The sequence below is a fragment of the Polyodon spathula genome, chromosome 17, assembly GCF_017654505.1.
Source record: "Polyodon spathula isolate WHYD16114869_AA chromosome 17, ASM1765450v1, whole genome shotgun sequence".
Classification (NCBI taxonomy): Eukaryota; Metazoa; Chordata; class Actinopteri; order Acipenseriformes; family Polyodontidae; genus Polyodon; species Polyodon spathula.
In genome coordinates this window covers 7,836,733-7,851,372 of record NC_054550.1, presented here as the reverse complement: position 1 = coordinate 7,851,372, position 14,640 = coordinate 7,836,733, and the positions used below count along the sequence as shown (strand labels likewise).

The window sequence follows — 14,640 nt, the reverse complement described above, 5'->3', positions numbered from 1 at the left end:
TCTATTAAATAACCATTAATCTATTGTTCTTGAAATAAAAACAACAATGAAAACTGCAAATATTAATTTTTGACTTAATTTTAAAATAATGTGTGTGTATATATATATATATATGTATATATATATATATATATATATATATATATATATATATATATATATATATATATATATATATATATATATATATATATATATATATATATATATATATATATATATATATTATATATATATATAAATTACTCTAATAGATATGGAAATATATATAGAGTTAAAATTACCTTTAGCTGGTAATATGTGTAAGTGCAACTCCGAAGGGGACGCATAACAAAGTAATTGTTTGAACAGTTGGGAAACACAATGAAAATTCAATACTAGACACAGGTACGTATGCAAATAAAACAGTAAGTGTACCGTACTCAGTTCGGTTGTTTGCATTTTTTTCTTCTATTAATACAGTTTTTGTTATATATGCTGTAGTTGAATTCAATGTAGGTACTGTCTTCTCCAATAAATGCATTGCATAACTATGTCATGGTTTAGCTCACAGTCCCAACGTCGTGGAGTTTTATTTAGTTAAATGTAATACACATTATTCACGAGGAATTTGACAACTTAAATATCTCTGTCGATGGCATGCATGGGTAACACCATAAAAAAAAAAAATCAGCATGCACCGCTGTTGAAAGCGTCCAGATCTGCAGCTGATATAGAAGCTGATGTCAGCTGTGCAATAAAGATTTCACCTTTGACCTTGCGACTACCAGGAAGTCAACAGAGATGGCTGACTGGAACAGAGGTATATGAAATGGACACGTAGCCACGCCTGATAAGTTTAAATAACTGTGCCATTATTTTGGCAGTGTGAAGTGGCTTCTTTTTCATTATAGAACCCCAACTGTAAATAATGTATAAACCTGTTTTGTTTGTTTTCACATAAATAAATACAATTGAATCGAATTCCGTTTGTGACAATACTGACTATTCTTAAACGCTGTTAGCACTTGTAATACTTACACATTGTACAGCAAGTTATTTTTTAAATGTATTTGTTATCATGACATTCTGACTTGTGAGGGGAATGTGTGGTTTACACACGAACGCAAAATGTCCATCTTTTTGACGTAACACTGATTGTACCGGTTACTGTTTTGCTATGGCGCTTAAGTAAACTTGACACGTCTTAATAACGTTGTAGATGTATGTGACTGTTATTATTATTATTATTATTATTATTATTATTATTATTATTATTATTATTATTATTATAGAACACATTCTATTGGCATTAAGTTAAAATTGTGAAACATTGTGTCATGTCTTGGGTCAGTGTAAATACATAGCCTCAATATTTGAATTTACAGACTGCTGTACATGTTTTTTTTTGTTTTGTTTTGTTTTTTTTCTAATTGTATGACATCTTTATTATTGCAGGACGTGGTGCAGTGGATGACATGTTGGATGCGGAAAACAAACGTTTGGCCGAAAATCTGGCCAGTAAAGTGTCCAGATTAAAATCGGTTGGTAGTTGTCATTTTTTGTGCCCAAAACCCTGAGATTGTTAAGGCAATATTTAATTAACATTTACAGCTGTTCATAGTGGCAGGTTCATTTATTTGTTTGGGAATTTATATAATCTACTTTTATCTAATGTTTAATTTCTTGCCTGTTAATGTTCAATTCTGCATGAGTCTATTATTTAACAATTATCGTGATTATTATCTATTGTAGCAAAAACTGAATCTGAATATAGGCTGGTTGTGAGGAAGTGACATGGGAAAGCATTGCTTTGTACATTGAAGCTTTTGTAATGCTAATGTGCGCCCCCATCTCACCTTATATTAATTGGTAAAAGTTTCTGGTTGTTAAAAATATAAACATTTTGAAATCACTGTAACATACTTGTGCCATCGTTGTGCTTAACAGTTGGCACTGGACATAGACCAAGATGCAGAGGACCAAAATGTATATCTTGACAGCATGGTAAGTGTAAACCAAGATAATAAAAACAGTTTTGAGGACAGAAAAGAGAATGTTGGGTGCAACCTCATTCTCAAGATTATTAGGTGTATATAATATGCAGTATTATTTGGACGAAGAAATAAATAAACTATTAAACAAAAAAATTAACACCTACTTGTATTACAATTCTTATATATATATTATATATATATATATATATATATATATATATATATATATATATATATATATATAAAATATACACACACGCACACACTTCTTTCTCATTGTCTTCCTTAGGACTCCAATTCATCTTTGTCCTTGCCACGCTGCTGAAACGACGTGGGGCGTCATACGAAGTTTTCAGGTTTATGAGTGCCACAGGTCTATTGACGGGGAGTGTAAAAAGGTTTTCCACCATGGTGCAGTCTAGCAGGGACAACCGAAAGCTGCTGTGCTATATTTCAATTGGACTGGTCTTAATTTTCTTTCTGCTTTACTACCTTGTCACCAGGGTGCAGAGTTAGGATTACTTTTTTTCTTCTTTTTTAAAGATATATTTAAAGGCAATTAGATCTCTTTCAATTTACTGATTTAAATGAGACTTATTAAACAGTCATCCCTATGAAGCAAACCAAGTTTATAGCCATTTTGGGAAACACAGATGCAGAGGGAGGTTTTGACTAGTGGTGACTCAATATATTGATACGCCACAGGTATTACTGTGCACCGAGCAACTGTTTTCTCCTCGTAAGACTAACTATTTAGTGATAATTCTTGAGAGGTTATTATAAACCATATTACCAAATGGACGAATGGAACGTCTCATGGAGGATTCAGAGTCCTTTACTGTGTTCTACACTGCAGAGGATGGACAGAAACAGACACAGGAAACTGCGCTGGTTTTGCTTCTCCCTGGTGTTTCTGCACTGGTGCTTAATGTCAATAGCTTAGTGAAGGGGTGGGTTATGGTAAACCTGGTCAGACAGTCTTAATGTATTAAACAACTGACACACTTAAACAAAGAGAACTTTGGTAAATTACTTTTTAGATGCTGTGCACTAATTATGTGTTTCAGTTCAGAAAAAAGTGCATTGTTACAGCTCAGCTGTATTGGTGCGACGCGGTAGTCTGTTTTAATTTTGTAAACAGTGATGAATAAAAATAACACCATTCTTTAACTGTTTATTCATCACATAATTGTTTTCAGTTATCCCCATATAAACATCACAAAATAGAGAAAAGACCAATGTCTTTTTTTAAGAATGAAAGATCCAATTCATCAATGAGATCGATCCTTAGATGCCAATATTTCATTCCAGTTCCGGGGATTGTACCTCTTGAATTCTTATTTATAAAGATGGTTCTTTAGCATATTTTTTCCATAAAGCTTCATAAGCATAATGCTGTACTGTGTGTACACTTAGTTATGATGTGGAAATATGAAACTGAATACAAATTACTAATTCTATAATGAATATAAGTATAAATATTTTTGCATTGCAAAGATTTTTCTTAAGGTGTTTTTTTTCCAATGTGTTTTCTTTAAATATTGTTTTTGCATCTGACCAAAATGCTATGCCATAGCATAAAATGTATAAAAGCAGTGAAACTGAATATTGTGTTTATGATTTAATGCAGTAACCAGTTTTTGGGTATCCATTTTCATTGGATTTTGCACCAACAAATAAACAGATTTATATTAGATAAATCAGATAAATAATTATTTATCTGCCTTTGCTTTTAATTGTGTACAATAAACACAGTGCTGTAATAATGCAGGCAGATCAAATGTGCTTGTTTATTTAATGATAGTACATCTGTGATGTTTGTGAATGTGTTTCTGCTTACTTAAAATGTGTGTGTGGTAATTATCATACTTGAGATACTAGTATTGATCACCTTTATTACATTATACATACTATTCACAGAAAGTCTGTGTATATTTTAACACAATAAAGTTCTACCAGACAAAACATTTAATGTGTAACTTGGTTACAATTACAGTTTAAACACTTCACAATGAAAATTCATTAGAAACACAGTTTAACACATTTATAACATGGTATTTAATAATCTTTTGTAACAAAATATCCTGTACTGTGTAAACACATTTACAGGTTCAAATAGCAATAACTAATGGTGTCATATATTTGGAGTGTTTAACACCAAATGTAAATGAAGGATGAGTATACTTATTGCAGGACACCTAGGAAAGGAAACAAAACAAGACAAAGATCAGAAAGTGTAAACCATTTGCATTACAGATACAAATAGACATTATTATTATTATTATTATTATTATTATTATTATTATTATTATTATTATTATTATTATTGTTAATATTATTAGTAGCAGCAGTAATTTGACCAGTATTATTCACTGTACTCTTCAAAAGCAGCTTGCCTTTTCTGTTTTGTAGTCAGCGGGTCCAGGTGTATTTCCTGAACCACTAGGCATCCCAGCTTTGGTTGACATGCTGTACTGAGGAGCTGTACACTTATAGACATTAAGGTTTGTAGTCTTATAAGTGTTAGGTGATGGACCCTGAGAAGAAATGAAAAAAAAAAGCTTTTATATTTGGATAATGTCAGTTTTAAGAAGCAAGATAGTTGTCTGACATAATTGATTCGTCCAAAATTATCATAGGAAATTGATGGTAGGACATCATGAGCATGCTCACAATTGGATGAATGTTCTCATTCTAACAGTTAAACCTCCTGCAGTATGGCAAAGTAAAATAATACCTGAATACGGTTATAGATGCAATTGAGTTAGGTAAATATTTACTGATGCCACCATGCATTCGTTGTAAAGATGTAACTTCCAGAAAATTACGCATTTATCTCTAGAGTAAAAATCTTTAAAATTTTTACAGAGGATGAGACACGATACTCTATCTTGTGAACTTGTAACAACCCTTAATGTCCTGTGCAAGGTTTTTGAACCAGTACTTTACTCAGAGATACTACCTCGTGCAGAACATGTAAATTGCTTTTAATTCCCAATGAATAACAGGGTGCCGAGGACTTGACTTGTGAATTTCTTCCCATGCTAGTCTCCTATAACAGGTTATCTACAAAAGGTTGAAGCTAATGTAACTGAATTGGTTAATTTAAAACGTTTAAAATCGATTACAGTGATTCAGTATGTAAAGTAATGAATTAAGATGATTGTATTTTACATTTTTACAGAGGATGAGACCCGATATTCTATCTTGTCAATTTGTAACAACCCTTAATGTCCTGTGCAAGGTTTTTGAACCAGTACTTTACTCAGAGATACTACCTCGTGCAGAACATGTAAATTGCTTTTAATTTTTACAGAGGATGAGACACGATACTCTATCTTGTGAACTTGTAACAACCCTTAATGTCCTGTGCAAGGTTTTTGAACCAGTACTTTACTCAGAGATACTACCTCGTGCAGAACATGTAAATTGCTTTTAATTCCCAATGAATAACAGGGTGCCGAGGACTTGACTTGTGAATTTCTTCCCAGCGTTGTGGGTATTTTATAATCAGCTGGCCCTGTCATTCAAAAAACAAGAACACAGTATTTATGGTATGTTTTACCTCATGCAACAGGCATGACATGCTTTTAATATTGATACAAATGATCCAATATGAAATCAGCAATTATCCTTAATGTTGGTGTAAGACAAATATATGTAACATTTGTAATAATGGTATTGGGTCACAAGTTTGATATTCATGAGACTTTTCTAGCTTCTCTAGCTCAACTAACTGTGCATCTTCAATGCCTGGTGAATGCTGAACAGAGTATAAATAATGTGCTGTTTGTGTTAGTTATACTTGTTCTGGCGGATATAACTGAATCAAATAAATAGCACATTTAGTTCCTGTAAATTCACTCAATCTCAAAAGTTGTTACGGTAGAAAATAGCCAAGTAAATTTAGGTATTTGTGGTTGTGGAAGCAGATTATATTCAATCTCAGAATCGAAAACATTGCTGCACAGAGGAATATAAAATCCCAGCATGAAAACCTCAAAAACTTACCTGGCACACTGTCCATTTTAAAGTGTTTTGTCTTGCTGCCCATGGTGTAAGCAGGTGGCATATTATAGGAACACTTTGTAGCTTTTTCTGGAAAATAGGTTGCTGTTGGAAAAAAGAATGTAGTAATAACTAGGCGAAAAGAAGTGGATGTACCACTGGCAACTAAAGAATATAGTATAATCTACCAACCTTTACAAAGCTTTCACCATTATTATTATTATTATTATTATTATTATTATTATTAATTAATTTAATTTTTTTAACATAATTAGTTATTTTCCAAAGGAAAATAGGAATAGGCAAATCTAAATTTTAGTGGACGTTTAGTTAAAGTTTGACCACAATTGCGATCGGCAGTATAGCCAAATAATGTTGGGGAACTAATTATGGGTACACATATTTCTGTAGCTACTCATATAATATTAATAATGTCAGCCAAAGACTTTTTAAAACATTCCCAGAACAAGTTTCTCAATGTGAATTACTTTTACTTTATTGTTTGCCCAGCACTTATTAAATTGATATATTATATAACAAATGCTATACAAAAGAATATATTAAATTTATCTAAACACAGAAATTGTTTAAATGTTCAATAAGAGTCCGACAGTTATGAAATCCAAGCATCAAACAGTGCATGTTAGTGAATTAAGTGTAATTCTGTCAGAATTAATACCAATATAATAATAAATTAAAAAAAAAAAATCAGGAAGGTTAATATTTTTTTTTAATGCATTGTATGCCAGTAAATAAATACAACACTTTTTATATCAGTTTAACTGATTCTTGAACATGGAAATGCCAAATAGATGTTACCCTATGTATCACCCACAGGCTTAATGGTTAAATTCAACCTAAAGTAATTTTTCTTGTCCTTTTTTTTATTCAAGAATACTGTTACATATCTGCTTTGCTGCAGAAGCATAGTTACCTGGACCAGGTGCTTTTGCTTTCTTGGGCTCCTTGCTCCGGAAACACATGGAATAGGCGGGGGAAACATCCTTGCCCATTCTTGTCATTTTGCATGACACAAAATACTTTGGACCTGGAGAACTGTCAGTGTTATACCTGACATGTTGAATACCGAAAGAATAAGCAGGGGCTTTGTTTTTTGTTGGGTCATGCTTGAAAAGAAAGGATTTTATTTTTCTTTTATTACAAAACAACAAAAATGATCTTACTACCGAGAAATCGAATTTAGAATCATTAAAGAAAACTTAAATCTATAGTATAATCTATTCCCTATATATATATATATATATATATATATATATATATATATATATATATATGTGTGTGTACATTCAGATATAATTTAGAAATCTAGTCAGAAGATTTAACATTTAAGTATATAACTAAAGCTTTAATCTCTTAACAAGAATTAACTAAATGTTAGATCGTTTTTAGGGATTTAGCTGGCCAGTTAAATATTTAGTTAAATGTCATGTCATTAACCCGTTCCGACCCAGAACCTTCTTTTTATCACCCAAAAGCTCCCGGAACACTGGGTTCTGAAGGTGCAAAGACGACGAAAATTATACAGATGTAGCCCAGTGGTAAAATGCTACTAACGTATATACAGAAATTCCGTATAGACTATATTGGATGGCTTTAGGACCTGTTTTGCAGCAGAGTAGACTCAGAGGGAGAAGAGGTGTTTCTCATGGCCAATGAGGCGTCGTGTGTTAAACTGATCTCCCGAGAGACAATAGAAATCGTCCCTGCAAGAGTAGGAGGGAGTCTCAGGGAAAAAAAAAAAAAAAAAAAAAAAAAAAAAAAAAAAAAAAAGAATATAAGGGAGTCTGAAGAAATAAAAACGGGAGCTAGAATAGAGCGGTATAGAGTAAGTGATTCAGCAGAGCAGAAGTGAGGATTTCTTAAGTCAGGAAATTCCTATAAACTTTAGTAGACAGTACTTTAGTTTAAACCAGTTTCAGAAGAGTATTCTGTTACTTCTGCTTTTATTTCTTTTGAGTTCACATACCAAGCTCGTGTTTTATTTTAAGCAGCGTAGGTTTGTCATTACGAGTTACTTTCTTTAGGCATTGGTATATACAGTATTGTTAAAACAGCATATTGTATTGCAAAATTTAAGTTCAAGCACCGTTAATACGTGCTTGAAATGAAAGTAAAGAGACAGTGACTAGATCGTAAAATAAACGAAGCAATTGAGAAGCGGCTGGACAGTGTTTGAGAAGTCTGTAGACTTCAGCGACAGAGGTTTGCCGTGGTCCAGAGACCGCAAACAATCGAGAGCTGCAACTGGGAGAAGCCTTTCGGAATAGCAAGCGTAACTGTGTGTTGTCAATAAAGCTTGTGAAGGGGCCATATTGTTTTATTTTTAGGCCACAGCGTACCCGAGCCACGATTCAGGCCTGCAACAGTGTTTGTTTGTTCGTCTGTCTACATGTGTGTTACACGTGGGGCTGGAGTGCACTCCACTAGCGTTTATTTTGAATTGAATATATCAGAAGAGTACCTTTGAGTTAAATACAACTGAAGCATAGAGCTTTTAGTTACTGTTTAGTGACTTAAAATAAGTTACATTTTGGGGAAAGTATTTTGTTGTTGGCATTGTTTATATTGTATGTACAATTTACTTACCTGCAGTTCATTGTATTAGTTTAACTTGAATCCCCTTTATAAACATTAGTTTTATATAAAATGCAGTACTGTGTGTGAGTGTGATTTTATTAGTTGTATATTGCTCTTGCTCGATTTGCATTTGTTATATGTTGAATATAAATTCCTGTGGACGCGTGCCAATAATAGGGGAACCACGTGACCATCAGGTGGAGGCATCGCTAAAGAAGAAAAGTGCGATAGCGCTGTGTAACAAAAAAAAAAATTGTTCCTGGGTAGTAAGTGTTATTTCCTAATTGCTTATGCCTCAAAAGTATAGAAAATGGCTATTATTCCCCACAAACTTTGCTTTTGTGACCAGGACAGTGATATTTCAAAAGATATTAGAAGTGAGTAGTTTTTCGAGATTTACAGTTATACTGTATTTAAAGTATAATTGTAAATCTGGAAAAACTACTCGCTTCTAAATCTTTTATAGTCATCTTTGTATTACTTTAGTATAAATACATGTTAATTTGGATTTATATGTTGTTTTTTTCTGACTTTATGTGAACGAAAAGACACACATTTTCCCATTGGAAATAGTGATATTTTGAAATATCACTGTCCTGGTCACAAAAGCAAAGTGTGTGGGGAATAATAGCCATTTTCCATACTTTTGAGGCATAAGCAATTAGGAAATAATATTTACTACCCAGGAACAAAACATGTGTTACATAGTGTATAGTTTGTTTGGTATCAGTGTGCAAAAACAAAAGGACCATTGGTTCTGGGATAATAGATAAGAATCCAGGCCCTTACTGTTAGGTGAAGGCCTATTTGTGTAGGGGTAAGTGAGACAAGTGTTACACACATAATAAAACTAAGTGAGAACAACATAACACTACTGAAAAAAACCCACCGAACCGACCTTTCATTGCCCATGATTCCGTGCAATAAACAGCTGTATAAACACAACCGCCCGGAACAACGGGTTCCGAAGCTGCACAGAGTATGAAAATTATGCACACAATACAACTAAGTGGGAATAACATACTATTGAAAAAACCCACTGAACCGACCTTTGATTTCCCGTTCTGTGCAATAAACAGCTGTATAAACAAAACCGGTCAGAACACGGGGTTCTGAAGATCATATACAAACAAAATAAATACACAGTTTTTTTTTACCCGGAATGGGCAGTTAACGGTCGGTTCAGTGGTTTTTTTTCGATAGTGTTATGTTGTTCCCACTTAGTTGTATTGCGTGTATCATTTTAATTCCGTGCAGTTTAGGAACCCTGTGTTCCGGGCGGTTTTGTTTATACAGCTGTTTTTTGCGTGGAATGAGAAATCAAGGGTCGGTTCGGTGGGTTTTTTTTTAATTGTGTTATGATGTCCTCACTTAGTTGTGTTGTGTGTATTAATTTCATACCCTGTGCAACTTCGGAACCCTGTCTTCCGGGAGCTTTTTGGTGATAAAAATAAGGTTCTGGGCCGGAACGGGTTAATGACAGCGCATTATGAATCGGTTCTGATTGGTCTGATAGTGATAGTCTCCTCAAGTGTGTAACTTTCTATGCTGGTTTTCATTAAACTACCGTTCCCGGCCGTACAGTTCCGGGCCGTTCCGTCTCCTTCTGGCTTTTACCGCATCCCTGTATCTCTAAGCAGAATACATAATAAAAAAAAATACACAACCAAAATATTGTGTTACAAAAAGGCAAAGTTTGTGCGGTTTCTGAAGTACTTTATAATGTTCCCCAGAGTGTTCTGAAAAAAAGACAACGTTTCCAAGATGCTACTGTAAATTTTTTTTATAGCAAGTCAAATACATCCAAAAAATGCCTGTTCCTGGGGGAGCATCCCAGTGAAATGCTTGATCTGGAAAGGGTTAAATAAGCATGTACCACGTATGCACAGCTGTAAAACACTCATTAGAAAGTGAAACATGTACTTCCTTTTCACATTACCCATGTACCAAAATCTGACAAAGTACCACTTGCTGACATTACACAGGTCATATTTTGCTACATGTACCACTTTCTAACACTAGACATGTATTAGTTTAAAAAAAACAAAAAAAAAACAGGTGCATTAGCTTTCATAAAGCAGGAAACCATTATTTTTTTTGACAACAAGCAGTGAACTAACAGGATATTTTAAGTATATTCAGTGTCTCTAAAATGCTAATTTAATCTTGCCTTGGATAATTTCGGCTCTGGTTTTGTTATGTTAACCCTGGTTTCACCCATGCTAAAAATGAACAGATAATAGGTAGATAATTGTTACTTCATCAATTCTGACTATGAAAAATAAAACAAAACAATAAAAAAAACAGCTATAATGTTACCATGATCCAAGTAACAGCTTCCTTGTTTTATCAGTACGGACTACATACAGTCTTGAGGTGCATTAATTTATCTTTTCATTCTATAATCTTTGATGAAGTTTAGCCAAGATATTTAAGAATTCAATTTCAGATTTTGGCCACCTTAAATCCACCATAATGTTAGGGCGGATATCATTAGCTAATTTATGAAAGTTTACAAGAGATTCTTCTTCATGTGTCCATATTCCAAATACAACAGCCACATCTTATGTATTCTTATGGTTTCTTGTCTAGTTTGTTCATATAATTCTGAGCCTATTGCTGTAACGTCTATTTCCAAATGTAAAATGACTTTTCTAAAACTATGATGATCAACATTTTTAATATTCCTTTTGTAGGTATCATGTTCTTATCTACTCTATTTTCCAGAGCCTCTTCACATGCTTCTAAAGTGTCATGCCTGGGAACACTGGGGTGCAGGGATTTTACATCCATGTTAAAAAAAACGGTATTCTGTGGAACTTTAACCTTTTATATTATTAATACTTTTCAGAAAATGCATTGTATTTTTTAACATAGGTAAGCTTTCAACATGTATGTGCAGCTGCCTTTCAGCTATTTATATTGCACCATCAAACTATATCTTACACACATAGCTAACTAATGTCGCTGTTTAATAAAAAGAACCCAGTGTTCTCTTTCAATTCGAAAATAGCCATCAACTAATGGGTACTGTGTACAAAAGCAGTCGCAGCAGTAGCACAGGATCGGTCTACATGTAAAAAATATACACGGAACAGCGCCTCAGTGCCGAAAGGCAGTTTTTATTTTAAGCTCAGCATAACCCTATCACCTGACGGCGATACCCATTAGTTGATGGCTATTTTCTCTTTCAGAGAACCGGGGTTGCATCCGCAACCTTACGTTTTTTAAATCTTGGTTGATATCCCTTATTACTACTTAGTTAATTTCTTCAAAATTATAATATAATAACAAACCAGTTAGTGTAAACTTATAAGGTCTTACAATGCAGGATTCTTTATTTATTTAAAACGCTTTATAGGTGTGTATGATTTTCTGGTTACAGAAAGCTCAGTCAACAACTGAAGACAGGTAAGAGGATAATTTCGTACAACTTAATGATGAAACATAACCTGGTCTATTTTCTTCCACTCTACTGTGGTCATTCCTGTGTAGCTCTGATTAGGGACTTATTACCAGACCTTCCTGGTTGTCAAAGGTGGTGGCATCTCACATGCTTTTGGATTCACATACCCAAAAATCCAGCGAGTCTGTAGTTTAGACTGTTGTACTTGCCCCTGCACTGTAACCAGTGGGGAACATTGGTTTATTACAATATTACATAATCTCATGAATATCAATACTGCAGACTAACCTATTGCAGAAGGGAGTCCATACTTTGGTCCTGGACCGAAGTACTGTGCTCCAATGGGTCTTCGAGGCTTTTGGGGTCTCCAGGTTCCCACCCATGGATCAGTAGTCATGATCAGCTCTGGATACAAAACCTTCATAGGAACAGAACGTATGCAGTTAGTCATCTGTGTGCCAGAGACTAAATCCAATCAAAACCCAGTTCACCCCAAAATAGAAACATTTATTGATTTGTGATGGTGTTCTTTTGGGAATCATAATAAAGTTTTAATTATTAGGTGCATTTAAGTTCACTATAACCATTGCATTAAAATGTACATCCACATTACCATATAGTTATTCACGTCAAGTCCCCAAAACTAACCGTCAACCTGCTGTTACTAGCCAGTTAACCCCAGAGCTAATTTCATTTTTGGGAATGACCAGGATAAACAGCCACCTATCTTAAACTGTCCCTATGGTGACTGGTAATTCAGGTTTTACACTAAAACACATTTCAAAGTGTGTTTTCGCCATCTACCTATCTGTCTGTCTATCTATGTATACAGCATAATCCATTTAATTGAGCTACAGATACACTGCAATGTTTAATAGGAACAGCAGAACAATAACTGATAAATAAATTAAACACAAATATATGTTGGCTTATGCACAGAACATTTACAGTGTAAAAGCTTAAGAACTAGAAATATTATTTGAATTTGGAAAAATTGAACAGCAATATATTACATTATTGTAACAATAAGAAAATAAATAGCATACCCAATAAGTGTTCTCCTGATGCTCCTCCTGCAGTGCAATCTCTTTGATATGTGAGGTTCAAACTACGGGTGCCTCGTATTGAGACATTTATTAGGATGCCTCTTGAGCAGGAGGGATTGAAATTTCATCACCATAGGAACAAAACACTATTATTTAGAGTGTTTTAGTATTCTGACAAAACTGAAACACCAATGTTTTTCTGCTCACAAATTATCCAAATACATTGAACAATGACACAAAGAGGTAACACAAAATGACTATTTACTGCATATACATTATAACTTTTAACAGTTCAAATTTTGAATTTCAATTTATTCTTTCAGTTTGTTAGCCAACCTGTCACTAAAATTACCTGAATGAGAAAATGGTGATCAGTATGTAACTAAGCTGGATAGTTTTCTTCCAATTATGATGAAACTAGTGATGTCACTGAAATGGTAGCCATATTAGTCCAGAGATGATAGACAAATAAGGAGATGTGATACCTTTTAGTGGACTATCTAAACCAATGGTATCCACTGACAGTTTTTGACAATTTATTTTTACACGACATTATGTATACTGGTTTTTCCTGGACCAACCACATCTGATCTCATCAGATTGATTAATTAATTAATTGATTACATACATACATACATACATACATACATACATACATACATACATACATACATACATACATACATACATACATACATACATACATACATACATACATACATACATACAAAAAGAGTCAGTGTGGTCCAGTGGTTATAGTCCAGGGCTTGTGACCAGAAGGTCACTGGTTCAAATCCCACCTCTGCCACTGACTGACTCACTGCGTGACCCTCAGCAAATCACTTCAATGAGATGTTAAATCAATGTCCTATTGTTAGTGACTGCATATAATGCACAGTTCACAGCCTATCTCTGTTAAGTGCTTTGTGATGGTGGTTGACTATGAAAGGTGCTATATAAAGATTATTATTATTATTATTGTAAATTTGATTTCCACATGGAAAAGAGATCGCTTCATCGGTGCACATGCATCAAAATTATTCTTAAATTGATTCTAAAGTTAACTCAAGTCAGGGTTCTGCCTATTGAAAAAAGTAGCGGAACACTGTTCAGACGTGTTCCATCTCGACTACACCACTGAGTATAGTGCTGCAATTGATAAAGATGCCATATGGGAAATTGATACCTAATGATGGCTGGTGTTGTTTCAGCAATGTCACAGCCTGAATGTCAGGTTGGAGTGGTGACAGGTTTAGCTTTAAATCTGGTTCCACATCCAGCCTACTCTGGTACGTTGAATTCAGAATGATGCAGCGCTCTCATTCTATCCACGTAGCATCTCAATGGGGGAATTTACTGTCCTATCCAACTTCTCCGCGAAGTGAAACGCTAGAATAAAACAAAAATGTTCATTTTACCCAAACACATACACATAAATAGTAAAACCAGAGAAACTGATAATTTTGCAGTGGTCTCTTAATTTTTTCCAGTTTTATATATATATATATATATATATATATATATATATATATATATATATATATATATATATATATATATATAAAACCTTAATTTTTATAGTTATTTAACCTTCACATTTAGAGAT

At 33.8% G+C, this 14,640-nt stretch overlaps 2 protein-coding genes across 2 annotated transcripts; one reads left to right on the top strand and one right to left on the bottom strand.

Annotated features, from left to right (window-relative positions):
- Positions 1-762: 762 nt before the first annotated feature.
- On the top strand, positions 763-3,676 carry LOC121330215 (BET1-like protein). The gene is made up of 5 exons (XM_041276558.1): positions 763-802; positions 1,438-1,523; positions 1,930-1,986; positions 2,266-2,273; positions 2,333-3,676. Exons 1-5 carry the CDS (start codon positions 784-786, stop codon positions 2,490-2,492), a joined length of 330 nt encoding a protein of 109 aa, XP_041132492.1. The 5' UTR covers positions 763-783; the 3' UTR covers positions 2,493-3,676.
- A 1,647-nt stretch (positions 3,677-5,323) lies between these two features.
- On the bottom strand, positions 5,324-13,458 carry LOC121330108 (outer dense fiber protein 3-B-like). The gene is made up of 5 exons (XM_041276381.1): positions 12,277-13,458; positions 10,150-10,214; positions 6,919-7,111; positions 5,988-6,089; positions 5,324-5,496 (listed from the first exon to the last, which is right to left on the bottom strand). The coding sequence occupies exons 1-5, from the start codon at positions 12,437-12,439 to the stop codon at positions 5,336-5,338; spliced, it is 684 nt and encodes a 227-aa protein (XP_041132315.1). The 5' UTR covers positions 12,440-13,458; the 3' UTR covers positions 5,324-5,335.
- Positions 13,459-14,640: the final 1,182 nt, after the last annotated feature.